The sequence below is a fragment of the Rhineura floridana genome, chromosome 11 (assembly GCF_030035675.1).
Source record: "Rhineura floridana isolate rRhiFlo1 chromosome 11, rRhiFlo1.hap2, whole genome shotgun sequence".
NCBI lineage: Eukaryota > Metazoa > Chordata > Lepidosauria > Squamata > Rhineuridae > Rhineura > Rhineura floridana.
The window spans coordinates 59,058,259-59,086,131 of NC_084490.1; the positions used below are offsets into that span (position 1 = coordinate 59,058,259).

A 27,873-nucleotide genomic window follows, 5' to 3' on the forward strand; every position below is an offset into this window, starting at 1 on the left:
TGCTCGGGTATTTAGAGGCACCTGAAAGGCCCCCACTCTCTACTACTGTAAGAATTGCATGCAAGTTCTCCACCAACCCAGCTATGATCTATGCTGTTGCCTTTCTGTGAAGGGGGAATGGACCACAATTTCAGTGTTGCAACCTTAGAGTAAATGTGACATCTTAAGGACTAACTGGATTGTGGTGGATAACCATTTGTCTCATCAACTGTTACCTTTGGAAGCCCAAGTTGCAACCAGACAGATGGACCATAGCTATGTTGCTCTGAATGGTGGGGCTCAAGTGTTTGGTTTCTATGCTGCTTAGTCCTATAGTCCACATGGGATGCTTAACTGATGTTTATGCCCTACTACATACACAGCTTGGTGCAGTGATTGTTTTTCCTGTCTGCTCTAGAATGCAGACAAAAGTCATTATGGCTATCTAGCTTATATCTCCTCCCTCTGACCCAGAAGCTGCCAAAACCTTTGTTAGTGGTGAGTCACTTCTATATTGCAGCTTGCCTTGGGTCATAACTTTTCTAACAACAGTGAACCACCTAGTTTGTTTAATATATAAAATTATGGCTCATTACCGAAACTGGCTGTTTTTTTCTCCCATGCAGAATTCATGCCAGTATTTCATGGTGAGTAGGAAATCTTGGAGATAACAGGGGACAAGTTGGAAATTTCACCACCTCAAACTGTTTCACAAAACAACGTGAAGCAAGAAAGGCTCAGAAAACTTATATTACAAAAATAAGACAGCAGATAGCACAACTCTGGACACAACACCACGAGTTTGTGCTTCAGCTTAACCACGTACCACTGAAAAAGGCAAATATAAAAGATAGACATTGAATGCTTCCCCAGGGTTTAAGGCTAAATGTTTGGGCAGAACCGAGCTGATGAAAATGAAGGTGCAAGGTTTGGAATCCCATCCAAGTCACCAGTTTTGTGTTCAGAACTGGACTGGCATGCATGCTTTAATCACTGTTGCACCATTCCTCCCTTTTGCTTTCCCCACCTTTTTCCTTCCTTTAGTGACAACAGAAAACTGGTGGCTTTGGAACGCATGTATTTTCTCTTTCCGTGCTTGATTAGAATGTCTAATTTAATGCACACATATTTCTCTAGAGGCCTATCTATGAGTGTGGTCTCTGCAGCAGGAGGACACACTCTGTCCACAGGAAAAGAGGTGCAGGCTAATCTTGAGATGTTTTAAATAAAGAAGAGATGGAAATGCATTTCAACCAAATTAGTGGTCAGAATTTACTGTGTTCTCTGTTCCATCATAACATTTCCTTAAGCAGGATTCCTGTTTGTTCAGACAACCAGATATTTGTATAGGAGACCTATTCTCCCTTGCCGCTAATCACTGGATGTGATTAGGCTGTAAACATAAAAATAAGTAGGAGTTACCTAAAGCCTACTGAAAAGGTTTGTTTGGCCCAAGGTTCAGCAGCAAAGGACACAGTAATCTGGCTATTTCCTCAGTCCTGACTGTTTCATGGGAACTATGGCTGAGTTGCCAAAATGTGTGGCAGTGAAAGGAGAGTATTTGTATGTAGCATGGTGGTACACAGGATAATGGGTGGTAAGCATGGATGTCTCCTGCTCAGGGACTTGTACCACACATGCAATCACATTTATAGGTCATTAAATAAAAGAGTTTGGAAATAACAGCCCCAATATCTGCTGCTTCACTAGTGCAACCTCCTGTCCTCACCAGCATACTGGTGTTTCTGTTCTTGCCGGACTTGCTGAGAATCCTCCACACTCACCTCCATCGGGAGAGTAGCTGAGCTTCTTAAGTCTTTCCACAGCCCAGACATGCCGATGCCATTGCTCCCACAACACTAAAGCCACACTCTGCTTCTGCCTGGCCTTTCCTGCTCCCAGCAACCTTGCATACCCCATTGCTTTCCATCAGCTCAGTTCATCTCCATACCAGGGCTCTCAAAGGGGAAACTGGGGCCTGCTTGGTCATGCTGTATCAGTCCCATTCTCCACCTCTTTCTGCAGCCAGAGCTGCTTGTGTTGCTTGCGCCCAAAACCCTCATCATAGTTGCCTTTGCTTTTGAACAGCTGCTGGAAGTGTGGTTTGCAGTAGAATTCCCCATGGAGTGCTGCGTAACTACCCAAGCTGGAAGGAAGGAAGAGGCACATGTTAGGAAAAGACTGAAGAAATGCAATGGAAAACAAGTGCAGCACTGTGGCTGCTGAGATATGAACAAGGAAGACCCTAGTTTATATCTTGCCTTTCCCGTGAACTCATAGTACAGCTTCAGTCCTCACCACTCCCATCTATCACGTGAGGATAGTACTGACCTGCCTTACAGAGAAGCTGAAAAGATTACATCAAGGTAGTGTTTTTGTAAAGTACCTTGGACACTCCAAAGTGCCATAAAATGCTAACCAGCATTATTTTCATGGGAGAATTGAGCCAGGAAGGCTAGCGTGTCCCTGCCAGTGTCCATCCCTATACCAGTCTTTTATTTTACATGGAAATCTCATCACAGTGAGAACTCCCTATAATGCTCCTACAGTTACCTGTTCTTAAAAATGCAGGCCAAAAAAGAAATAGCAAACTCTGTGAATCAAAAGTTCTTTTTCAAGGATTGCATTTGTTTCAGTCCAAGAGAGTCACACAAAAATAAGCAATCTCAGAAGAAGGTTTTTCTATTTTAAAAGACTCCCCCAACCAATCTTTAGGTGATTGCTTTTTATGGTCCCTCCTAATTGTAAGACACAAATGGTATCTTGTTGCAATCCAGTACCCACTTACCAGAGAGTAAGCCCCACTGAACTCATGAATGATCCTTATTTTGAGTAGACATGAATAGGATTGCATTGTTTGATCCCTTAATTTGCTTTAATCATGTCAGCAGAGTAGGAAAGGGGTAGTGCCCTCTCACCCTGCTCTTTAAATGAACATCGATATTCAGAACTGCATTAAGCTGAAACAAAACGGTGCAACCTTATGTATGTGCCTTTAAGACCAAACCTTTCTCCCTTTTCTGATCCAGGATCAGACTTCAAAACAGTTGCCAACGCCAAAAGGAAAATTGGCCTCCACCTCAATCCCACATTTTGAGCAAACCCCTGTGTACAGCAGTGCAGAATCTGGAGAATGTGAGGTTTAATAAAGAAACAAAACAGGTTTTTCCTCCAACCAGCCTTTCTGGTTAGCCTTGAGCCTGTTCCCAGTACCTTGTTAGGTTGCTGGGATGAGAGTAGGCCTACCATAAAGATCTGACCGGTGGGAGAGGGTGTGAAGTAAACACCAGGGCAAACCCAGCTATCTAGCCTCCCACCACAAAATCCTGTTCATCTTCCCCCCCCCGCCCCGCAGCACAAAGTTTTGCTTATCCTGCCTCTCTCACCTTAGCTTGGTGCGGCAGTGCTTGCAGCAAAAGCAGGTGTTATGGAAGACAAATTTATCAGCCACCAGGCGCTCCATGGGATAGACAGTTTTCTGGCAGGCGCTGCATGTCTCCTTCACCTGGGCCTTCAAGCTGAAAGACTGACAAAAGCAAAAAGCAATGTGGGTGAATGCATGGAAACAAGTATATTATTCTTATTTATAATTTATTCCTTTATGAATCACTTTCTAGGAGGCATCTTGGAGCAATTTACAATTAGATAAAAATATCTGAAACAAGTACATATGTAAAAACTTTTTTTAAGGTTGTATATAAAACAATTAAACAACAATAACATGTATAAAATCAATTTTACAGCCAGTACAGATACCAATTAGGATAACAATCTCCACTTAGATCACTTGAAAGAGGAAAGTCTGCCCCAAGCACCTAAAAGACAATAGAAGCACTTGTCTGATATATAAACGGGAGTGAACGCCACACTAAAGGCCCATATCTAACAGCATCCGCGCTGCCCAGCTTGTGTCCCTGCCCTTGTCATGCAGGAATTCCACGCTGCTATCTATACCGGCCCCCAGCCTATACATCACTGCCGCCCACCACGAACACTACCACCGTCTCTGTCGTCGTTCGGGCAAGAGTAAGAAGGCTTTGGATAAGAACAGAGTTAGGTTCTATTTTACTGTTTAGTTTTTTGATGTACTGATGTTCTTGTATGTTTTGCTTTTGTACATCGCTCAGAGTGGCTGGATAACTAGGCAGATGGGCGACTAATAAATCGAATAAATAATAATAATCATGTGGAATGGACCTCCTGGTGAGGTGATATCTGCAGGATGCCCTCTCCTACAGAATGCAGTGATCAATTGGGTACATAGGGGATGAAAAGATATTTTAGGTATCTTGGTCCCAAGCTGTATAGGACTTTGTACACCAGTACTAGCACCTTGAACTTAGCTCAGTAGTTAATTGGCAGCGAATGTAATCCTTTTAGTAGTGGTGTAACATGATGGTGATATTCTGCCCCAGTGAGTTGTCGTCACCACATTTTGCACTAGCTGAAGCTAATATGTCAGCCTCAAGGGCAGGTCCACATGGAGCCTGTTACAGTAATCCAATCTGAAGGTTACCAGCACATGGACAATAGTGGTCAAACTATCCCAGTCTAGAAATGGCAGGAGCTGTCTTTCCAACGGAAACTGGCAAAAGGAACTCCTAGACACTGAGGTCACCTGGTCACTAGCAATAGAGGTGGATCCAGCAGCAGCCCCAGACTATGAACCTGCTCTTTCAGAGAGAGTATAACCCCATCCAAAGCAGGCAATTGACCAGTTACCCAGATTTGGGGATGGCTCACTCACAGCACCTGTCTCATCAGGATTCAGACTCCATTTATTGGCCATCATCTAGCCCACCACTGAATCCAGGCTGAGTCCAGGACTTGCATGAGTCAGATATTACAAGAGAAATAGAGCAGGATATCACAAATCTCCCAGGGACCATTCCCAAAGGCTTTATGTTAATGTTCAATAGCATTGGGGACAGGATGGTACCCTGCAGCAGCCCACAGCACAACTACCAGGAGGCCAAGAAATAATTGCCCAATGCTATTTTCTGAAACCAATCCTGGAGTTGGGACCAGAACCACGGTAACACAGTGCTCCCAATGCTCATTTTACAGAGACAGTACAGGAGGATACCACGGTCGAAAGACACTGAGAGATCAGGTAAGAATACCAGAATTGCACTTCCCCGTCCTTCTCTCGATAAAGGTTATCCATCAGGGCAATCAAGGCCAATTCAGTCTCATAACCAGGCCTGAATCTTGATTGGAATAAGTCAACTTAATCGGTTTCATCCAAGAGTACGTGCAACTGTTGTGCCACAACATTTTCCCAAAAGGGGGTTATTTACAATTGGGCAGTAGTTGTCACAAACCAATGCTTCCAGGCTGGGTTTTTTCAAAGGTGGTTGAATCACCACCTCTTTCAAGACAGTCAGAACCACATCCTGGATTCACCTGGTCCTACCCCCATGAAAAGGAAACATGGTTGGCCATATCATGGCAAGCACCTTGTCCATGTCATTGGACAACATTAACTGAAACTGAACTCATGGTGTTGCAGCAGATGTGCTGGACATCTCACTGGAGATTACAGTGAATGTAGATGTGGCATCAAGATTGCTATGGAGGCGAGTACCTATACCCTCAAGACTGCCTTGTAAACAAATCACAGTGGGCTTCCAAAGCGTCTAAAACTCCATTTTCCAGAGTAGGTGTCAACATCCCACAGACAGCTATGCTGGACGGCTACTTAAGGATGTGATGGAGGGAGAGAAGTGGCAATAGGCACAATTATGTGCTCTCACTAATACTTGGTTGGCTTCACGTCTTTCGCCATTTGTGTTCTAGCCATTGTCCACAGGTCTCTAGCATACCTAGTATATTACAACCAGCATTGCTGGCACAAGCAGTGTGTAGGAGTCCTTCTAAACGGGTCATCCCCTAAAAAGCAGCAGGATATGAGGGAAGCTGCATAGCATGCAGCTATAGTCAGCAATTTAATTCTAAAAAGAGGAGGGCTTCAGAGGTGGCAGGAAAGAGCATCTTCTGACCTATAAATTCTGCCACCTAATCTCAAACACGGGGTGGGAGTATCTGTGGTTATGCAATGGTGAGCAAATGCACTCTGCACATGGTTAGAGAGACTTTTGTTTTATTCACAGTATTATTGAAAACACGGACTATACTGGCAGCCAATGAAGAGTTATGCACTGGGACACTGTTGGGAGAGCAAAAAGAAAATGCAGTGTTCACAAAGAGATAGTTGTGGGAGGGGCAAGAATATTTTTTTAAAATATGAGGCTTTTCCTCCTTTTGAAGAAAGCAATGCTTTAACCCCTGGGCTTTCTTTTAAACTTTTATCACTGCACATAGCATCTGTCCCGGGTATCAAAGGGGAAAATATCACTAAACCATAATATGTGAATACACACTAAAAGGCAAGGGGCGGGGGGAGGCTAATTTATTATCATGGCAGTTCAATTAGTTCTTTCCAGCTTGTTAATTGTTTATATATTACTACAATTTCTCACATGGACTTGAAGCTCAACCTAGACGGGAAGCTGCCTTATGCAGGGTCAGGCCATTGGTCCATCTAGCTTTATATTGTTGATGCTGGCTGGCAGCAATTCTGTACAGTATCAGGCAAGGATCCAAAGCAGCCTGGGCCAATGAAAGCTTCCCTCCTGGGGTAAACAGCAGCTTTGGGGAAGGGAGATGATTTTTTCAATGGGAGTGCAGCATGGAAGGAATGTTTTAAGCCTCTCTTCCCTATTAGCGTGGTTCTGATCCTGGTCTCCACTAGTGGTTGCTTTATGTCAAATGCATTCATGCATTTCACATATTGTCCATTTTGTCCCTGGGCAACCACAATTATGATCTGAACAAGGCCCAGAGGGGGAACACAGAGGCAGCCTCTCTCTCCATGCACCTCCTCTCGCAAGCTGCATTTTATGTTATGCAGGCTGCCGAGATTCTCAACAGTCTGCATTCTGTTGAATTTTGGCCTGTAGCTGAATTATTTTGTTTTTGGTACTGTCACATGTGTATGGCATACATTCTTTGAAGATCCAGAAATAAAGTTATACAAACAAAAGGATACAGCAATACGTATATTACAGCTACACAACCATTTGCTTTAAAAAGAGCTATGAAGTGATGGAAAAGCTTTAAAAATCTGACTAAGTCAGATAAGAACTGAGATAAGAACTATAAAGCAGTTTGTATACTAAAAAATGCCTTAGAAAACTCTTAAAAGTGATAAAATCAATAACAGATCTTTTTGCATCAATGCAAGTTCAAAAGAACTGCACACTCACCTAATATGTTTCAAGGATGCTGAGGCCAGTAAAATTTCCATTTTCTACAAAGGCTATTCCTGAACCAAAAAGAGGTTGCAGGACCCCCAGTATACTTGATTAAAGGAAACTGCAGGGTGGTGGCTTTCTTCACGACATATATACAGTAGGAGCCCACTTACTGGCATTCCGTTTTGCGGCATTCTGCTGATGCGGCAGCTTTCAATTAGGGGAAATTCCCCATTTTAAAGCAGATGTTGCAATTTTGCGACATTTTCGCATGACGCGGCCCATTATAGTCAATGGGTTCCGCTTTACGGCGGGGGCCTGGTCCCTAACCCGCCGTATAAGCGGGGCCCTACTGTATGCAAACTAATTATAACAAATGTGCAAAATTGCATCACAAGAGTTTTGCTGCTGGTAAGATGAGATCTTGGAGTCCAATAAGAACATAAGAAAATGTAGCAGCACCTATGCTTTGGAACTCCACACCTATTAACATTAGGCAGGCACCATTGTTGTACTGTTGTAGATACCTGCTAAATCTTTTTTTGTATTTCAGCAAGCCTATCCAGTCATAAATGTGTATTTCTTTTTAAAATCTTGTTGATTTTATCTGTGTATTATTGATAATAATTTGCGGCTGCTCCCCAGCAGCTGGTACTCAAGGGCACATTACCCATGAACGTGGAAGTTCCACATAGTCAACATGGCTAATAGCCAGTGATAGTCTTCTCCTCCATGAACTTATCTAATCCCCCTTTAAAGCCATTTCAGCTAATGGCAACCACCACAACTTGCAGCAGTGAACGTAGTACTTCTGGAAGCCAGATTTCAACTGAACACCAGGAAAAACTTCCTAACTGTTAGAGCCATACAACAATGGAATCAATTACCTAGAGAGGTAGTGGGCTATCTGACACTGGAGGCATTCAAGAGGTAGCTGGATAGCCATCTGTTGGGAATGCTTTGATTTGGATTCCTGCACTGTGCAGGGGGTTGGACTTGATGGCCTTATAGGCCCCTTCCAACTCTACTATTCTATGATTCTATGATGTGGTCAATGAGGGTCCAAATTCCATACATTTCCTGAATATACTGCCAATCAATTTCACTAGATGAAATTGGATGATGCCTGAGTTCTGGACTCCGTACCAAATTTGGCCAAGGCCTGAGCCAAATCAGGCCTATATGGGGGGGACCCAGCAATTTGATGAGTCAGACAGCCACAGATTGCTAAAGGTCAGGTTGAATGACCCAGAGCAATCCGTAGCTGTTGGGGTGAGGCATCGGGCAAGGAGAGTCAGGCAGGGCAAACCCCACAAAAAGGCCAAGATCCACCTCAGATCACTAGCTGCATCTTTTGAGAGAAGCTAGGCCCAGTTTCCTGCCTGCCTGACACCTCCCCAGGATTGAGCCCTTGATTTATTCTGCAGGGTGCAGGTGATGCTCCACAAGTGGATTTCCTAAAGGAAAGTTGTTTGCTGACAATCACCTGCACAGGATCTCCCCCTGTGCTCAACAGCTGTTCAGTTGATTCTGCAGGGTGTGGGTGATGCTCCGCAAGCAGCTTCCTTTACATTTATATCACACCTTTCTTCCAAGGACCTTAAGGTGGCATACAAACATTGCTCTCTCCTTCCCAATTTTATCCTCAGAACAAGTCCGTGAGGTATGCTGGGTTGAGAGACAGTGACAGGCCGAAGGTAACCCAGAATGCTTCATGGGAAAGTGGGGATTTGAACCCTGGTCTTCCAGGTCCCACTGACACTCTAACCATTAGTGTATATCTGAAGAACATGGTTTTTTGCCTTGCTTTACATCACTTAACACACTGAACTACATCTTTGTCATTTTGTTGCCTATTCACCCTGTTTGGAGAAATCCTTTTGGAACTCTTTGCATTTCACTTGGTGTGTTAGCATTCTGAATTATTTCACGTTATCTGTATGTGTTCTTTCAATGCACACCCTTAACATGAAAATAATTTATTAACAAGGGTTTGGTTAAATAGTTCAATAGAAAATCTTGGAGGAACTGCTCATTTCTACCATTTGCTTTATTTGTTTAACCAGTTACTACTACTATTATTTATTTATTTATTACATTTGTATACTGCCCCATAGCCAAAGCTCTCTGGGTGGTTTACAACAATTAAAAACATTAAAAACAAACATACTAATCCATAAGAAGACCTGTTTTATTATCTCATGGCTGTTATGTTTATTCAAGAGCCTTAGTGAGGAACTGTTATCAACACCTTTTGGAAGTCCACCCATATAACGTCTGCCAGATCACCCTATTTGCATGTTGAAACTGAAAGAATTCCAGTTGGAAATGGTACTTCCCTCTGCAGAAGCCATGCCAATTTCTCTTCTACAAGGCTTGTTCTTCTGTATTAGCCATCATAGAGATGTTTGGACTATATCATCTTTGCCCATTTGTCACACTGGCTGGGGCTAATGGGAATTCTAGTCCAAAATATCTGGAATGCACCAGAAGGCTGTTCTATCTTTAATAATGCTTTCCACCAATTTACTTAGAACAAACTATATGTCAACTGGCCTGTAATATCCTATCTCCCTGGATTCCTTCTTTAAAAATCACTATGTTGTCTACCCTGGGACTAAAAAAGAATTTGAGGAGCACATTGCTAAGAACATAAAAACCAACAACAAAAAATTCTATAAATACATTCAAAGCAGGAGACCATCTAGGGAGGCGATTGGACCCTTGGATGATAAGGGAGTCAAAGGTGTACTAAAGAACGATAAGGAGATTGCAGAGAAGCTAAATGAATTCTTTGCATCTGTCTTCACAGTGGAAGATATAGGGCAGATCCCTGAACCTGAACTAACATTTGCAGGAAGGGATTCTGAGACAAATAGATTCTGAGACAAATAGTGGTAACGAGAGAGGAAGTTCTAGGCTTAATGGACAATATAAAAACTGACAAATCACCGGGCCTGGATGACATCCACCCGAGAGTTCTCAAAGAACTCAAAGGTGAAATTGCTGATCTGCTAACTAAAATATGTAACTTGTCCCTCGGGTCCTCCTCCATGCCTGAGGACTGGAAAGTGGCAAATGTAACGCCAATATTCAAAAAGGAATTCAGAGGGGATCCCGGAAATTACAGGCCAGTTAGCTTAACTTCTGTCCCTGGAAAACTGGTAGAAAGTATTATTAAAGCTAGATTAACTAAGCACATAGAAGAACAAGCCTTGCTGAAGCAGAGCCAGCATGGCTTCTGCAAGGGAAAGTCCTGTCTCAGTAACCTATTAGAATTCTTTGAGAGTGTCAACAAGCATATAGATAGAGGCGATCCAGTGGACATAGTGTACTTAGACTTTCAAAAAGCGTTTGACAAGGTACCTCACCAAAGACTTCTGAGGAAGCTTAGCAGTCATGGAATAAGAGGAGAGGTCCTCTTGTGGATAAGGAATTGGTTAAGAAGCAGAAAGCAGAGAGTAGGAATAAACGGACAGTTCTCCCAATGGAGGGCTGTAGAAAGTGGAGTCCCTCAAGGATCGGTATTGGGACCTGTACTTGTCAACTTGTTCATTAATGACATAGAATTAGGAGTGAGCAGTGAAGTGGCCAAGTTTGCTGACGATACTAAATTGTTCAGGGTTGTTAAAACAAAAAGGGATTGTGAAGAGCTCCAAAAAGACCTCTCCAAACTGAGTGAATGGGCGGAAAAATGGCAAATGCAATTCAATATAAACAAGTGTAAAATTATGCATATTGGAGCAAAAAATCTTAATTTCACATATACGCTCATGGGGTCTGAACTGGCGGTGACCGACCAGGAGAGAGACCTCGGGGTTGTAGTGGACAGCACGATGAAAATGTCGACCCAGTGTGCGGCAGCTGTGAAAAAGGCAAATTCCATGCTAGCGATAATTAGGAAAGGTATTGAAAATAAAACAGCCGATATCATAATGCCGTTGTATAAATCTATGGTGCGGCCGCATTTGGAATACTGTGTACAGTTCTGGTCGCCTCATCTCAAAAAGGATATTATAGAGTTGGAAAAGGTTCAGAAGAGGGCAACCAGAATGATCAAGGGGATGGAGCGACTCCCTTACGAGGAAAGGTTGCAGCATTTGGGGCTTTTTAGTTTAGAGAAAAGGCGGGTCAGAGGAGACATGATAGAAGTGTATAAAATTATGCATGGCATTGAGAAAGTGGATAGAGAAAAGTTCTTCTCCCTCTCTCATAATACTAGAACTCGTGGACATTCAAAGAAGCTGAATGTTGGAAGATTCAGGACAGACAAAAGGAAGTACTTCTTTACTCAGCGCATAGTTAAACTATGGAATTTGCTCCCACAAGATGCAGTAATGGCCACCAGCTTGGACGGCTTTAAAAGAAGATTAGACAAATTCATGGAGGACAGGGCTATCAATGGCTACTAGCCGTGATGGCTGTGCTGTGCCACCCTAGTCAGAGGCAGCATGCTTCTGAAAACCAGTTGCCGGAAGCCTCAGGAGGGGAGAGTGTTCTTGCACTTGGGTCCTGCTTGCGGGCTTCCCCCAGGCACCTGGTTGGCCACTGTGAGAACAGGATGCTGGACTAGATGGGCCACTGGCCTGATCCAGCAGGCTCTTCTTATGTTCTTAGAAACCAATTTTAGGTATAAGTTGCATATTTCTTAATCTTAAGATCAGCAATTTCACACGTGAATTCTTTAAAAATTCTCAGTGGACAACAGCTGGAGTCAGCAATTTGTTGATTCATCTATAAGCCACATTATTACATTTTTATCAACAATACTTTGATCTCACATCAGATTTTGGGAACCACTCAAGAGCAGTCCAGGGTCAACTCACCTCTGGTTGATTCTGTGACTATCTATTTCAAGGTACATCTATCTGACTAGCTAGAAATGTTCTCCTTTTGTGATGACCCAAACATGCATTTACTCAATCAAGGGAAATTGAGTCAACCACTACTACAACACTTTCTCCTTTATCTCCCTCCACAATTTCTTTTTCTATCCTAAGATTACACCGAGTGTTTAGTCAGGGTGGGCACATTATGTCCCCAATAACTAAATTACTTTTCCAACCTGGTACTGCCACCCACAGTAATTTTGTAAAGGAGTTATTTATCTTCAGTTTTCTAATTTACTGGATTCTGCACACTTTTTAGCCTGTCTGTTCTATAGAATTTGTATCCAAGGATAACCATATCCCACCAGTTCTCTCCATTACATCAAGTTTATTATATGCCCACTATAGCTACATCCCATACACCTGGGAGTAAGTCCCAGTGAACACAGTGGAATTTACTTCTAATAAGACATGCATAAGACTGTGCTGTAAATCTCTTGCGGAACCCAACCACTGAAACATTCTGGTACTTTGCCTCAACTTATATTAAGCTCACGTGTTGTTTGATTGCAAATGTTGAGAGACTCAGAAGCTGTCTCTTAATGCCCATCTCTGAACAAAACAACACAGTACTGTGACACTGAATTCCCCAACCTTAAAACAATAAAACATAGTGCCCCCACACCTTTTGGGGAGACATTCATGCCATAAGTTAAAAACTGGGGTGGCAGCTACCTTGGATCTCTGCACAGTGGATGCCGCTGAGTTGCTCTTTGCCTCCTAAAGAGAAAAGAGAAGAAATTAGAATTATACAGAGTACAGATCTTCATGTTATGATTTGCCTTAAAAATCAATGGAGAATAGGTGGAGATAGAAGACTGGGTAGGACGACAACTATAAGCTCTGTTTTAGACTTTCATATTTATCTCCCATTGCTGACTTTCTGCCTAGAACTTTATGGAATGCAGTCTTTCGCCTCAGGAGAGTGAACTACCACAAGCAAGCTCTCAATAGCTCCCTCTGAAAGGATTTTTTTCCTAAGTGTTGTGACACAACTATGTGAATCCTGGTTAACTCACATTAATTCTCCCAAAGAATACCAGAATTTACAGGGGTGGGTGGGTTAGAGGGTAGAGAATTACAATTCACAGAATTCACTGGAAGAGACCCAAGGAAGGCTGAGTGAACATAAACATTTTGAAAATGACAAAGCCTTTTGGCACCTTAAAGACTAACAGTGTATTCTTCTACATGTCTACTCAGAAGTAAGTCCCACTAAGTTCAATGAAGCTTACTCACCAGTACAGGATTTCAGCCTAACAAATTTATTATGACATATGCTTTTGTGTCAGAACAACCACAGAACTGGGACAGCATCACTGACAAGCAAAAAAAAAAGGGGGGGGGCAAAGGACTCCAGTGGCTAGAAATATGATGTATTGCAAGTCCAATGCATTTCAGAAAATCCCTTTTTCAAAGGCACTTTAAGTATATAAACAGCATGACAAGATAGCTTTAAGGCATTAACAAACATTTTAAGATAGTTTTCAGTTTCTATGATGAAACATTTTGGGTGGTATTCAATGGTAGTCCTACTCAGAGTAGACCTACTGAAGTTAATGGGTATGATTAACTTGGATTCATTGATTTCAATGGGTGGACTTAGAACTTAGTTGTATACAGCCCTTTATGTACACCGATTAGAAATATTGAATATTAAGCAGTGTATCAGCACCTGAAATAAATAACATAAGTAATAGAAAATATAAGAAAATATATTCTCAAACTCACATTAGATAAAAATTGTTTCTTTTTGTAATGTTAACTGCAACATTTTAAAATATAATGATATTTATGTCTAACAAACCTAATTAAAAACAGAATCTACTCCACAAAAAATATATTTTCATCCAACAAAAATCAGTTTTACTGATTATAGCAAACTCAAAATATAACCTACCAAAACATCATGAAAGCCAGCAAGTAAACGAACATAAAAAGTAGTCTTATTTTAACAAGAACTCTCACATCCAAGGTATTCTAGAGTACTCCCTGTTGTAAGAAGCATTCAGTATGAACCTTTTTATATCAGCTTGAACCAAATGTTCATGCAGTCAAGTGCTAAAAATAAAATAGAATTCTAAAGTGAAAAATTTTAATAGATGCAATGGCTAAAGCTAATCATCTGGATTGAAAGAAGAAAATGACCATGAAATGCAAAAAGAACAATCTGTGGCTTAAATGAATTAAAAATAAGCATGAGCCTTCACAATAGCAGTAATCTTAGCACTCCTAATATGCCCAAATGTCTGGAAACTGCTGAATTAGAATTTAGTGATGTTTGATTAATCTGTCCACCTGGATTTGAATAAATATAGTCAGTGCCTGTCCCACTACAGGTGTTCAATAACCAAGCAGTGTGTAACATGTTTTCACCAATTAATGCTGCTGCAAATGGACACTGTGCTTATTTTGCATATGTGTAAGTTTGAATTAAATTGTCCCAAACATAGCTACCATGTGTAAGAAATTCTCAATTTTTCCAGATGAAGTAAAAAACAGGATGCAATGCAGGATATCTTGTTATGTGTGTATAATATAGTGTTTGAAGACATTGTTATAACTGTCACCCAACAGTAGCTACCGCTGATATTTATATATGTTCAATTTTACAAGTAGTTTTGTTTTGTCAATTTATAAATCCTTTTTATACCACACTTTATTGTTTTAAAGGTTTCTGTAATATTTTCTATTCTTTCTTATATTCTTGGGGACCTTCTCCTTTATTTTGGTTATACATTCTTTCCAGCACAGGATTACTAGATCATGAAAGCTTAGCCGTAATCATTTGTTAGTCTTTAGAGTGCCATCTCTTTGATGTTTTTCCTGTAGCAGACTTAACATTACCATCTCTCTGGAAGTTTTATATTTTGAGTAACTAAGGCTGCAGTCCTATACACACTTACCTGGGAGAAAGTCTCACTGAACTCAATGGTACTTACTTCTAAGCAGATAAGCATAGGACTGGACTGCAAGGCACCTGCTATCTCTCCCTCAACCCACTTCCCAGGAAGTAGTAGCAATCCCTTCAGTCTGAAATCTTGATTTCAGTACGTACATTAGTAGAGGCTGTACTGGCTGATCCCTTGGCTTGGAACATAACTTTATGTTCTCCCCACACAGGTCTGGAGCTTCACTCCCTTGAGCTGGCCAATTCTTCTCTGATAGTATGGCTTAAGTTGGCCCCTCCTGATACCTAGAAAAAGCAAAGAATGTAGCCTCTTGCACTGAAACAGTTCTTCTAATCCTGAGGTGCAAAATCAGACTCTAAGTCATCTTGTTATTCCTACAAATATTCTGAATAGCTCAGCTAGCAGCCCACAAACTCCCATTAATTTATTTTAAACATTTGGACACTTTATTTCTCTTTTAAACAAACTGCAATAGAATACATAAAACAGAGGTATCACTGCAAACACACACACACACACACACATACATACACACAAACACATGCCATTCAAATACATACCTACCAATATGTAAATAAACTAATTTTAATTCATTGATTAAAATATTACACTTACAAAAAGGTATCATAATGCAGTAACCATCAAAACAGCTTAACTTACATAAACAGTAAAAATTCCTAAATCTAATGATCACTCCTAACAATGAATAAAGTTGGACAGCATCCTGTACTTCATTATTCCAAAATATTATTTGTAAAACTAATTTTCTTGAGAAATCAGTTATTTACCTACCTCCTTATCTGAAAATATTGGTTAATTTGACATTGTATGCCATATCCCAAAGTCCCATTTTATGCCTTCTGCCATGTAAACAGAACAGAGATCTCTCCCCTTAATTTGTTATGCCTCATCTTTTTCTAGTAAAACTGTTGCTGAAATTTTCTACCTACTTTCACTTTGCCTACACCTTAATCACAATTTGACTCTCTACTATGGACTAGTCCATCCCAGATACAGGTAAGGAAGTACACTGTCATACCTGCTAACACACGCCAGCCTTCAGAAATGGGAGATGTATTAAGGCCTCCTTTCTCTGCCACCTGGGTCCTGACAATATAACACTGTACTGTACTGCAAGACTTTCAGGCTGCTTGAGAAATGTCTCCCATTCATTTCCGCTCCCCTCTGTGGTTGGTTTGTTATTTCCTGCTCTCTCTGCTGAGCTGTATGGCTCAAACATCACAGAGTCAGTCATGACAGGATCAAAGTGCTCAGGGTTAGATACCAGATGGGCAAAAGAGAGAATGAACCGCTCTGCATTTTGACAATCAAACCAGGGTCCGCAACAAAAAGAGGCCCATAGCAAGGCCAATGACTTCTGCCATCACAAGGTTTTATTGAGTGCTGGCATTAGGCTAGGTGCTTACAAAAGACAGCGGCAGTGCACTAAGACTCTTTCAGAGGACCAATCCATATTCAAAATTAAGGATGCCGACTTTCAAGTTACACCAACCCTCTCTGTTAAGAACATCCTCTCTCTCACACACACAAACATATCCATCACCTCTCTCCTCTTTACACACATAGCAGTTCCACTCTCTCACACATACGCAGCATTACCTGATACAGTATCTTATACATGCTAACATCTAGCATCTCCGCATACACTTATACATACGTATGAACATACACAAATACACACACACAGCAGCATATCCTCACAAACACACACACTTAAATGTTGTAGAGATGCAAGAAAGCAAGACAATATTGGAGGAGGATGAGTTGGAGTATTTAATGAAATGTTTCAGATAAGCATTCATTAAGATCTTATATTTTGTTTGCTGAATTATGTTAAGACATACATTTGTGCTGATAAGCGAGAGCCGATATTATATATGTTAACTACAGCAAGGACTAAATCTTGGGAAACGTATCAAAGACTGAAAAGAACATTTTCATGGTCAAAATGTGGTACCAGCTACTTTGGTTAAACTGACACACAACATATAAATATCATTTGGTTTTATGTACATGGGAAAAGGAGATGCAATATATACTGAGTAAATGATCGACAATAAGTTCCAATCAGGGTTTTTTAATGAATTTATGGTGAAACTAGATCCTTATATTCTTTTATTGTCATTGCTCTCAGACTTTCCTCTTAATGTCCCTGCCATACAAGACTGCTTCTTTCCCACTCTCTGCAGTACCCCAGAGACTTCTGGGACTTCCTCTTATTGCATAGTAGGAAGGGGCCCACGGTGTTGGGGGGAGCCCAAGGGTTAACAGCAATAGCTGAGAGGGGGATGCCAGTAGAGAAGCCAAGAGCAGAGATAGTCAGGTTTTCCCAGGCTTTCTTCCCAGTGGGCCAGACCCTCTCTAAATTGAAATGAATTGAAGCTGCAGAAAACTAAGGAAGCTGATGGATACAGTTCATAGCCCATTAGTTGTTGGCTTCAAGGGTGGGTGTCTTTCCCTCCAGTTCATGCCAGGATGAAGTAATGCAAGTAACCAAAGGTAACCACTTTTATTTATATATTACATTTATATCACACCTTTCTTCCAAGGACCTTAAGGTGGCATACAAACATTGCTCTCTCCTTCCCAATTTTATCCTCAGAACAAGTCCGTGAGGTATGCTGGGTTGAGAGACAGTGACAGGCCGAAGGTAACCCAGAATGCTTCATGGGAAAGTGGGGATTTGAACCCTGGTCTTCCAGGTCCCACTGACACTCTAACCACTACACCATTCTGATTCTACATCCATACTGTTTAACGTTGTGAATTCTCATGAAACAAAAGACATACCTGTTATTTAGTTCAAGATTGTCTTAATCTTCTTTTACACTTACTGCTTATCCTTTTAATTCAAAGGGTTTATTACAAGTAGGTACAAACTTCTGAACTCCTAGCCCTGATTTACCTCTCTAATGTCCCTTTTTACCTAGCTAGGCTCCAGTAACAGAAGAGAGTGCAGCTCAAAATAGGTACAGTACCTGGGAGGAGGGGCTAGAGAGTTACATAGCAGCTAGGAGAGGGCATCACACTCTACACAATTTTTGTGTGGCTGCATATGCATTCCTGAGGTATTGTGCAAAGGTCAAGGGCAGCTGCTGAGACACAAAATTAACAAGAGCTACTGGATATATGTTATCTTCTCCTTGGCAGAGTTCTCTCACATCAAGCAGAATAATCCCATTGTTCGTTAGAAAGTAGCCTGAGTTTTCTCAGGGTCAGCAAGAACACGCACACATGCACGCACACGCACACACAATCACCTCATGCCCAGACCCCTCCTTTGCAAGGAGGTGAGAGAGAAATAGAGTCTTTTAACAAATGAGGCTTGAGTTAGAAAAAAGGAGAGGGGGGAATGGCGATCTGAGCTCGAACACATGTAACAACACTCTCAAACAGGATGGCAGAGACAGAAGCAGGGAAGGGAGTTTGTGTCTCAGTGCAAACCTTGAGACAAACAGATTCCTTCCTGACTTCGGTTCAGAGCTCTTACACATCACTCCAGCTGTATTCAACTGCCCATGCAAATGATCAAACCTGCCCACCTCTCCCCCTTCCTTTGCCCCCTCCAATACGCTCCTCCCCCTTCTCCCTCCCCCTCTTCCTCTCCCATGGTCAGTTTTTCCTATCCTAACCATGACTGCATAGGAGTAAATCCCATTGAACTCAATAAGCATGCAAATGATCAGACCTGGTTTCCCCCTCCTTCCCCTCTCCTCCCTTCCTCCTCCTCTGCCCATTCCAGCTGTGTCCCCCCCCGGTCAGTTTTAGCTATCCTAAGCATGATTGCATGGGAGTAAATCACACTGAATTCAATAAAGGCACATGTTACCAAATTTTTCCAAGCTACACAGTAAGTGGATTGGACTGTGAAAGACCAACCCAAATTGTGTTTGCATTTTGACAAATTTGTAGGGCAGTACAATATCTCAGAGAGGAGGTCAGGTCTCCTGCTCCCCTGGTGCATTCACTATATCTGCCCAATTTCCCTGCTTTTTAAAGTTTGATAGAAAGATCTGTTGGCTATAGGTACATTCTTAAACCACAAGGTTTTTTGCCTATTAGTGAATAGCAATAGGGTCCTTTGATCTCTTTAGTTTAAAGCAGCCTTTTCCAACCAGTGTGCCTCCAGATGTTGTTGGACCACAACTCCCATCAGCCTCAGCCAGCATTGCCAATGGTCAGGAAAGATGGGAATTGTGGTCCAACAACATCTGGTGGCCCACTAGTTGGGAAAGGCTGGTTTAAAGTTTTGAATGGGTTAGGATATTAATGATTAAGCTGCCATGCACCCAGTAATTTTGTAATGCTATTCTTCTCTTTCTCTCAATAAAATCAAGCTTTGGTTTATTTTGGTTTGGATCTGGATTTCTTGGGTTATACATACACCATTGGGGCACACTTCAGGGCAAAGTGCTTGTTTTATCTCTAGCAAAAGATCCCCCTCCTCTCAAGGAGGTGTGTTTCATGGGAAATGTGGGTGGCAAGTTCACACACTCAGGTTCCCAAGAGCACGTGTTGTAACAGTATTCTTTAAGAAAATTAACAATAATGGCTTCAGGTCCAAACAGTAGCTAGAAGCCAAAAGGTAAGTTGCTCTCAGAAAGACATGCCCCTTAATGAATCTCAAACGGTTGCCATTTGGGAAGAAAAAGCAACTCCTTATTCATTGGGCTACAGCACCTTTTACCTAATTTAAGGTGGTTTGACATATTTCACAAAACTAGATACTCTCCCCTTATCAGCATTGACATTCAGCACCTCTCAAAGCACAAGATCTGCATCCACTCCATAGTATCTCCCTCATGTTGTAAGGCTAAAGGTAAATTTGATGAGTGGCACAGCTAGACTGGGACCTGCCCAACAACTGTAATACTGGACTTGCCCAAGAATTAGTATATGAACTCACTAACCACTGAACTACAGTGGCATTCCTAGCAAGACCCAAACATGTTCAACTAAAGGGCTTCAGTTCCAATCAAGGTATACAAGATGAATTGGGTTGGGGACAAGGAAAGATGGGATTAGTTGCCACACAAAGAGAACTGAAGAAAGGAAACAAGATATTGCTACACATCCTTCTTTCTGCAAGAGGAAAGGGTGTGTTGGAGAGAGAAGAGATAATGCAAAGAGGATCAGAAACTAAGAAAGCTCTGCTTCTTTCCTCCATTTTCTAATCTTCAACTTCTTATTGTCAACAAAGATTTGAACCATTCCTTTCATAAGAACTTTCTTACTATGGCTGAACTAGCTGAACATTTTGTCCCCCCAAATAGCCAGCCCAATGTCTCTGGAAACACAACAACAAGACATACAGGTGATAGAGATCCCTGTTTTTTGTCCCCAGCATCTGGTATTCTCAGGAACATTACATAGTGGTTCTGTTAGGCCAGGGATGAGGAACTTGTGGCCTTCCAGATGCTGCTGGACTCCACTGCCAGCCAGCATGGTCAAAGGCCTTGAATAATGGGAATTGTAGTTAACAAACATCTGGAGGGCTACAGGTTCCCCACCCCTACACTAGGCTATCATGGCTAATTATGCCACTCCTCCTCTAAACACAATAATAACTATTGGTAGACAAAACCTCCTTCACTGCAGCTTTATCACAACAGCTTCACCAGACACTGTGGTGACAAGGTGACCATCCAATGGAGTCAGCAAACCTTGCAAAGAAAAACTGAAGCCATTATCAGCCCCTGCAATGCATGTCTTCTACAATGCCCATTGTCTGGGATGTTGCTAGACAAGGAAGACAGTGTCATTAAGTATGGGCAGAGGACCCTTTGACCACTCTGTGACATCACAGTCATTTCTCTCAGTTTCCCTATATTTTTGGAGAAGCTTTTAAGAGATTGGTGTCTTTTAGAACATATATCTTGGATGGTTCCCTGGTGGTGCATAACAACACTCAAAATAGAGTTAGGTTCTGCAGCCCAACTTCTGACATCAGGAAAACATTGCTGACAGGTGCTTGTCCAACCTTATGCTAAATTTGCCAAATAAGAAAACCTTGTAACCTCCTCTCTAGCAGTTTCTTATACTACATTTTCCCTATTACTGAATCATTATCAAAGCCATTGCTTCTTGCCTACAGTTAGGCTGGACAATTGCTCCTTTAAGTATTTGAAAACTGTTAACATACTTATTTCATCTGTTTTTCTGTATATTCCATTCTTTCAGCCTCTGCTTCTTGTCAGATTTGCCCTTTAAAACCAATTTGTACTGTAGCTTTTTCTGAACTGCGGTATCCAAAATTGAGCAAACCAATTAGGGAATTGACAGAATTTACTCCCCAACTCTTGGAAAAATAATAATATTGGGAGTTAAATTCTACCAAACACAGCTCCTCCAAGAAACTCCTGACTGGTATTGCTGATAACTTTCTCCTACAGAAAATGGAGGAACTAGAGGATCAGCTATCCTTGACTTGATTCTAACTAATAGAGATGACTTGGTGGATGAAGTGGCAGTTATGGGAACTTGGGAGGAAAGTGACCACACTATACTTGGATTCTTGGGTGTAGCCATACGCATACCCTGGACTTCAGGAAAAACAATTTTAATAAAACTCATTATAAGTAAGACTCTATGGCAAATGACCCAAACAAGAAAAGGAGTCCAAGATGGGTGGGAGATTCTAAAAATGGAAATTCTAAAGGCATAATTTTAAACAATTCCAACAAGGCAAAAAAGTGGAAGACAGCAGGAGTCAATGAGGTTTCACAAAAAGCTTAGAGATGACCTGAAAACAAAAGGACACATAAAAAAGGCCACACATAAAAGGCCACATAAAAAGGCCACACATAAAAGGACACACAAAAAAGGACACACAAAAAAGGACAAAAAAGGCCACAAAGGAAGAGTACAGACAGGCAGCACATAATTGCAGGGATGGCATCAGGAAGGCTAAAGCTGAGAATGAGCTGAGGTTAGTGAGGGATGCTAAAAGCAACAAACGTGCTTTCTTCAGGTACATTCATAGGAAAAGACAGAAAAAAGAAATGACGGTACAACTACTCAGTGAGGATGGCAAAATAACAGAGGACAAAGAAAAGGCAAAAGTGTTCAATTCCTACTTTGGCTCAGTCTTCTTCCAAAAGAGGGTCTATGGCCTTCCTACCAAACATGAAGTACAAGTTGAAGGGGCAAGACTGCAGCTTGAGATTGATAGACAAAAGGTCAAGGAATACCTAGTTACTTTGAAAGTTCAAAGCTCCACAGCCCAATGACCTGCATCATAGAGTAATGAAGGAACTGGCTGAAGAACTCTCAAAACCACTGTTTATTATCTTTGCAAAATCATTGAGGATGGGTGAAGTGCTAGATGACTGGAGGAGGCCTAATGTTGTCCCTGTCTTCAAAAATGGCAGGAAGGAGGAACCTAGGAGCTACAGACCAGTCAGCCTGACATCAATCCCTGGAAAATTCTGGAGCAGAATATAAAGTGGTTAGTTTGTAAGTACCTTGAAAACAATGCAGTGATTACTAGAAGCCAACATGGATTTGTCAAGAACAAATCCTGCCAGACTAATCTTATCTCATTTTTAATCAGGTAATCTCCCTGGTAGGCTGTGGGAATGCTGTGGACATAATATATCTTGGCTTCAGCAAAGCTTTTGAGAAAGTGCCTCATGACATTCTGATTAGCAAACAAGCTAAACATGGGCTGGATGGAACATCTATTAAGTAAATCCAGAGTTGGCTACAGAATCATACTCAAAGACTGCTTGTCAATAGTTCCTTCTTAAACAGGGGGAGATAACAAGCGGGATACCACAGGGCTCGGTCCTGGGCTCAGTGCTCTTCAACATTGTTGTTAATGTCTTTAATGAGGAGGTGCAGGGAATGCTTATCAAATTTGCAGATGATACAAAATTGGGAGGGATAGCTAATACCCTAGAGCAGCCTTTTCCAACCAGTGTGCCTCCAGATGTTGTTGGACCACAACTCCCATCAGCCTCTGCCAGCATTGCCAATGGTCAGGAAAGATTGGAATTGTGGTCCAACAACACCTGGAGGCACGCTGGTTGGGAAAGGCTGCCCTAGAGGACAAAAACAAAATTCAAAGGGATCTGGGTAGGTTGGAGCATTGGGCTGAAAACAACAGAATGAAATTTAACAGGGATAAATGCAACGTTTTACACCTAGGAAAAAGAAACCAAATGCATAGTTATAAGATGGGGGATACTTGGCTCAGAAATACTACATGCAAGAAGGATCTTGGGATAGCAGTTGTTCACAAGCAGAATATGAGCCAACAGCTCGATGCGGCTGGAAAAAGGCAAATGAGATTTTAAGCTGTGTTAATAGAAGTATAGTTTTGAAACTGTGTGAAATACTAGTCCCCTCTATTCTGGACACCGCACTTTAAGAAGGATGCAGACAACGTGGAACAGGTTCAGAGGAGGGCAACAAGGATGATCAGGAGACCGGAAACAAAACCCTATGAGGAGAGACTGAAAGAATTGGGCATGTTTAGCCTTCAGAAGAGAAGACTGAGGGCAGATATCATAGCACTCTTCAATTACTTGAAAGGTTGTTACATACAGGAGGACTGTATGGGAAAATATATTGCAAGACATCTCGATGTAACGAGGAGGTTTAGTATGGTGTGCTCAATTCCCTTGTCCCATGCTCCTATTTCACACCCCTGCATTCCAGCCAGGTGGGCCTTTGGACAGATTTTCTCACTGTGCCTATATAGTATACAATAGTACAGAAGGCTGGGAGGCTTTTTTTATGTAACACAGATGAGGTAAGGAGAGGCCGTTAATTGGCCAAAATAGACAGTGGATGCCAATAGCTCGTTAGTGAAGATGTTTTCTCATACTGCTGAGGGCTGGGAACCAGGCCTTCAAAGCAGGTGTAATGAATCATGCTGCTATAAAGCTCAAGGACACTGATCAGCAGGATTGATAAACAAAGACAGAAGCATGAGACCCAAATTAAAAACATCCGAAAAGGTATAATTAAAATCACAGGTGCAAACCTGCACCCAGGTCCAGGGGCTCTTTTGGGTATTACTAAGGCTCCCTGAATCCTGTTTGGGGAGCTTCAACACAGACCAAGTCTGGTGAGGTGCTGTGTACCTATTGGCCAGCTGGGATCTCTCTGTCACCACTGATCTGGGGCTCGTGGTGACTGAAAGGAGACTAAGATAATTTTGCTCAGAGCTAACAGCTTGTAACTTTGTTTAGAGTCCTGACTACAATAAAATGCCAACTGCTCCCTAATAAAGCTGTAAATCTATTCAGCTGGTGTGCTCATTGCCTTTCAAATCCCAAACCTCTTGTCTTTGGCAAAACAAGGGCCAGGATCTCTTCTTGATCATCTTGAGATGGCACTACATGGAATAATGGGCTCAAGTTAGATTTCAGCTGAACATCAGGAAAAACTTCCTAACTGTAAGAGTGGTATGACAATGGAACCAATTACCTAAGGAGGTGGTGGGCTCTCCAACACTGGAGGCATGCAAGGGGCAGCTGGACAGCCACCTGTTGTGTATGCTTTAATTTAGATTCCTGCATTGAGCAGGGGGTTAGACTCAATGGCCTTATAGGCCCCTTCCTGCTCCATTATTCTATTATTCTATTGATAACCTGAGATGACATTTGAGTATATTGGTATCCCACTTTCCAAACAGGGTCCCCAAACCTGCTTAGAATATTAATAAAATCTAAGCCAACTGTGAAATTAGGATTCCATCCCCATATGTCTCCCCCGCCCAGTTTTTTAATCCTAACTTCAGAAGCAAAAAGGCAACCCTTCCTTTAAATGTCTTTATTTGTGCATTAGACTCTATTACCCTGAATTCATCCAACCACTGGTGCTAATGGCCATCACAACTTTCATTCCATTATCCATTTGCAATCAAGCGTTGGTTTCCTTTTGTTACAGGCTGAGTTAAAGCCTCATGTACTTATACTATTAAAAATGACCATATGTGGAACAGGCGGCCTAATTAATTCAACTTTTGAACCAGCTTTCATTGCTGGAGCAAAGTGATGATAAAGTGTGTTTCTTAGCATATGCATGTGCAATGTGCCTTTCTCTTCACCTCAGTATAATTACAGCAAAAAAGCACACCCTGCCCTATACTGGGAATCAGGAGGGAGGAAGGAATTTCAAGTTTGAACCCTCTGGCTTAAAATTCACCACTGCATTAGCAATTTCTTATATCAGCACAAGACTAGAGGAGATACGTCTCCAAACAATACGAAAACAACAGAATGAACACCAGGATTCGTAAAGAACAGGCAACAAGAGCAGGTCAAAGGCTAAATCCCACCAAAGGAGGCTCAGTGGCTTCTCTTCAGAACGTTTGTCCTCCCATTCCTGCCTCGCTCCTCTCCTTTCATCAACCCTATCCTCTCCCTGCACTTGTGGTCCACCACCATCCCCTAGCCGTCAGTTCTCAGGGACGAGCATGGCTCGGTATTCCGTACAGCGCCCAGCACCTTGTTGGCATTCTAGCCACAGAAGGCTCCGGGATGTCGCCATCTCTTTGCGTTCCGCGTCCAAATGCAACAGCGAGATATGCCAGCGTGCTACCTCTCCCATCCCCAAGAGTGCAAGAGAAGGCACACCCCTTTGCACCAGTGAAGCTCCCGCCCCGCCCACATATACACACCCCAACGCCACCTCACCCCGAAAGAAGTTACGGATAGGTGGGCCCTCTTCTGGAGCCAGCCCGGGGCCAATCAAGAGTCAGCCCCGCAAGGCAGGGCCGGGAGGCAGAAGCGAGGCGGCGGTGGCGGCCTCAGGGGTCACGAGAGGGCAGCAAACGGGCAGTTCTTTCACTTTATTGGCGTTGTATTTTAAGTGGCAAGGAAACGGAGCGTGAGAAGTGCCCGTGGGGTTGCCTGCCTCAGGCGCCAAAATGCCTTGACTGGCCTTGGCTGCTGGGTCTACCTTGGCTGTGAGGGAGCGGCGAGAAGGGGTGCCATTGGCTCCTCCGTCTCAGGCAGCGAAATGTCTTGGGCCGCCCCTGCCCCCCGAACGGCATGTGCCCCCTGACTTCTTCCAGCGGCCTCTTTGTGCATCCCTTCTTGCCCTGGCCGCCCCCGCTGGGGCTGCCCGCCTGCCTGCCTCTTTCTCCCTCTCTCTGCCCAGAGCATCTCCCTTCAGCAACCTGACACCCTCCGCCCGCCTAGAGGGGGAAGGGGGTCACTCACCCAAGGGCTCCGCTCTCTGCAGAGGCCCCTCGAGTCTCTCTCTGTCTCCCGACTGCCAAAGAAAGGTGGGAGACGCCCGCGGCGCAGAGCCCAAGCCGGGCTGCGTGTGTGTGTGTGTGTGTGTGTGTGTAGCCGCTTCCCCTCAGGTCTCTCGGCAATCACACAAAGCGCGGCGCTGCCCGCTTCCTCTTCACGGTCTCCTTTGTGTTTCGGGTGCGCGCGCAGCAGCAGCAGCCCCCTCGGGCTCCCCGCGCTCGCTTCCCCTTCCCATTTTTCTCGCCGTCTCGCTCTCCACCTCCGACGCCCCCTCCCCGCTGAAATTCTCCCTGGCCGCCACCGCCTCCTTCTCTTCCTTCCCCGCTCCATCAGAGCAAGAATACGGAGCCGAGATGGGCATGTGTGGACTTGGGGAGAGACGCACGGCGTGTGGAAGATGGCACGGGAGCCTGCCCGCTCTTTGGGATTGGCGCACACGGAGGGAGCAAGCGGGCCGCACAGTCTCTCGGTGGACAAAAGGCGGCCCGAAGTCCCTCAAGCCCCGCACTAAGTCTGGCCAATCAGATGCCCCCTAGAGAAACTCCCCCAGCAGAGGGTGTCCGGGGAGAGCCAAGGTGGGTTAGTCGGGAAGAAATCAGGTGTGTTTTGAATTGTTCTAGGCTAGGGTGACACGGTGATTTTTGTTATCTGTTCTGGCATTTCTCTGGCTTGTAAACCGTGGTGAGTACAACAAGGTAAAAAGTCGATGTATACAAATTAAACATGAAGTCAAACATTCTGCATCTGAACATGAATATTCTGTTCCTCTTTTTAGTCAATAGATGGCCTTTCAACAAATTCCTCTAACTGTAGATGCGAGTGGCCATCCCTACATCCAGTGGCGATTCCTTCTATTGTGCATTTGCAAAGAAGCCTCGTTTTTCTTTTGTAGGTGCTGAATTTGCTTCCAATCAGTTTAATTGAGAATGAGCCTGAATTCTCATGTTTTGAAAGAGCAGGAATGATTTTGCCATATTAATATGTATGGACCAGTGGGGATCAAAAGCATTGGAAGGGCACATGTGACACCACGTATTAGAGCTGTCTGGACAGCTCCTAAGGACGGTTGTGGCTTTTAATCATGCTTCTATGTCCGTTCAGTAAAAAATTAAGACTGTCTTTTAAAAGTCACTATAAGTACAGAATGTAAATGGAATTTTTGAATGATACCTTCAACGATTGCAGAGAACAGGAAGAGAAAACTTGCAGACTTCCAAATATCTCTCAAATGCAAGAAAAAACTAGAGAAGGCAGAGGCATGGAATGTCCCCACACAACATATCATTATCATTAATGTATTTATTTAGCTACATCACTGATTATCACACTTCACAGAGTACAAGAAAACAGGGCCCTGCCCCAAGGAGCTTACAATCTAACTTTAAACATAGGAGAGATTAATGTTGAGTTGTTTTGCTGTGCTGGTTGCATGCGATATTCACTAACATGAAAAGTATCTAGAGCAGTTGCACCAATGGAACACCTTGAATTTTCTGTTGCAGGAGCACCCAACAACCCTTGCACCTGGTCCTTTCCCCCTCCTTCCTTTGGCTAGTGAAAGACAGGCATATTTATTATCGCTGCAAACGTTAATTGGCTTCATTGG

At 42.8% G+C, this 27,873-nt stretch overlaps 1 protein-coding gene across 1 annotated transcript; it reads right to left on the reverse strand.

Moving 5' to 3' along the window:
• Window positions 1–339: 339 nt before the first annotated feature.
• Window positions 340–26,597, reverse strand: LIMD2 (LIM domain containing 2). The gene is made up of 4 exons (XM_061592129.1): window positions 26,232–26,597; window positions 12,800–12,844; window positions 3,366–3,505; window positions 340–2,125 (listed from the first exon to the last, which is right to left on the reverse strand). Exons 1-4 carry the CDS (start codon window positions 26,595–26,597, stop codon window positions 1,966–1,968), a joined length of 711 nt encoding a protein of 236 aa, XP_061448113.1. The 3' UTR covers window positions 340–1,965.
• Window positions 26,598–27,873: the final 1,276 nt, after the last annotated feature.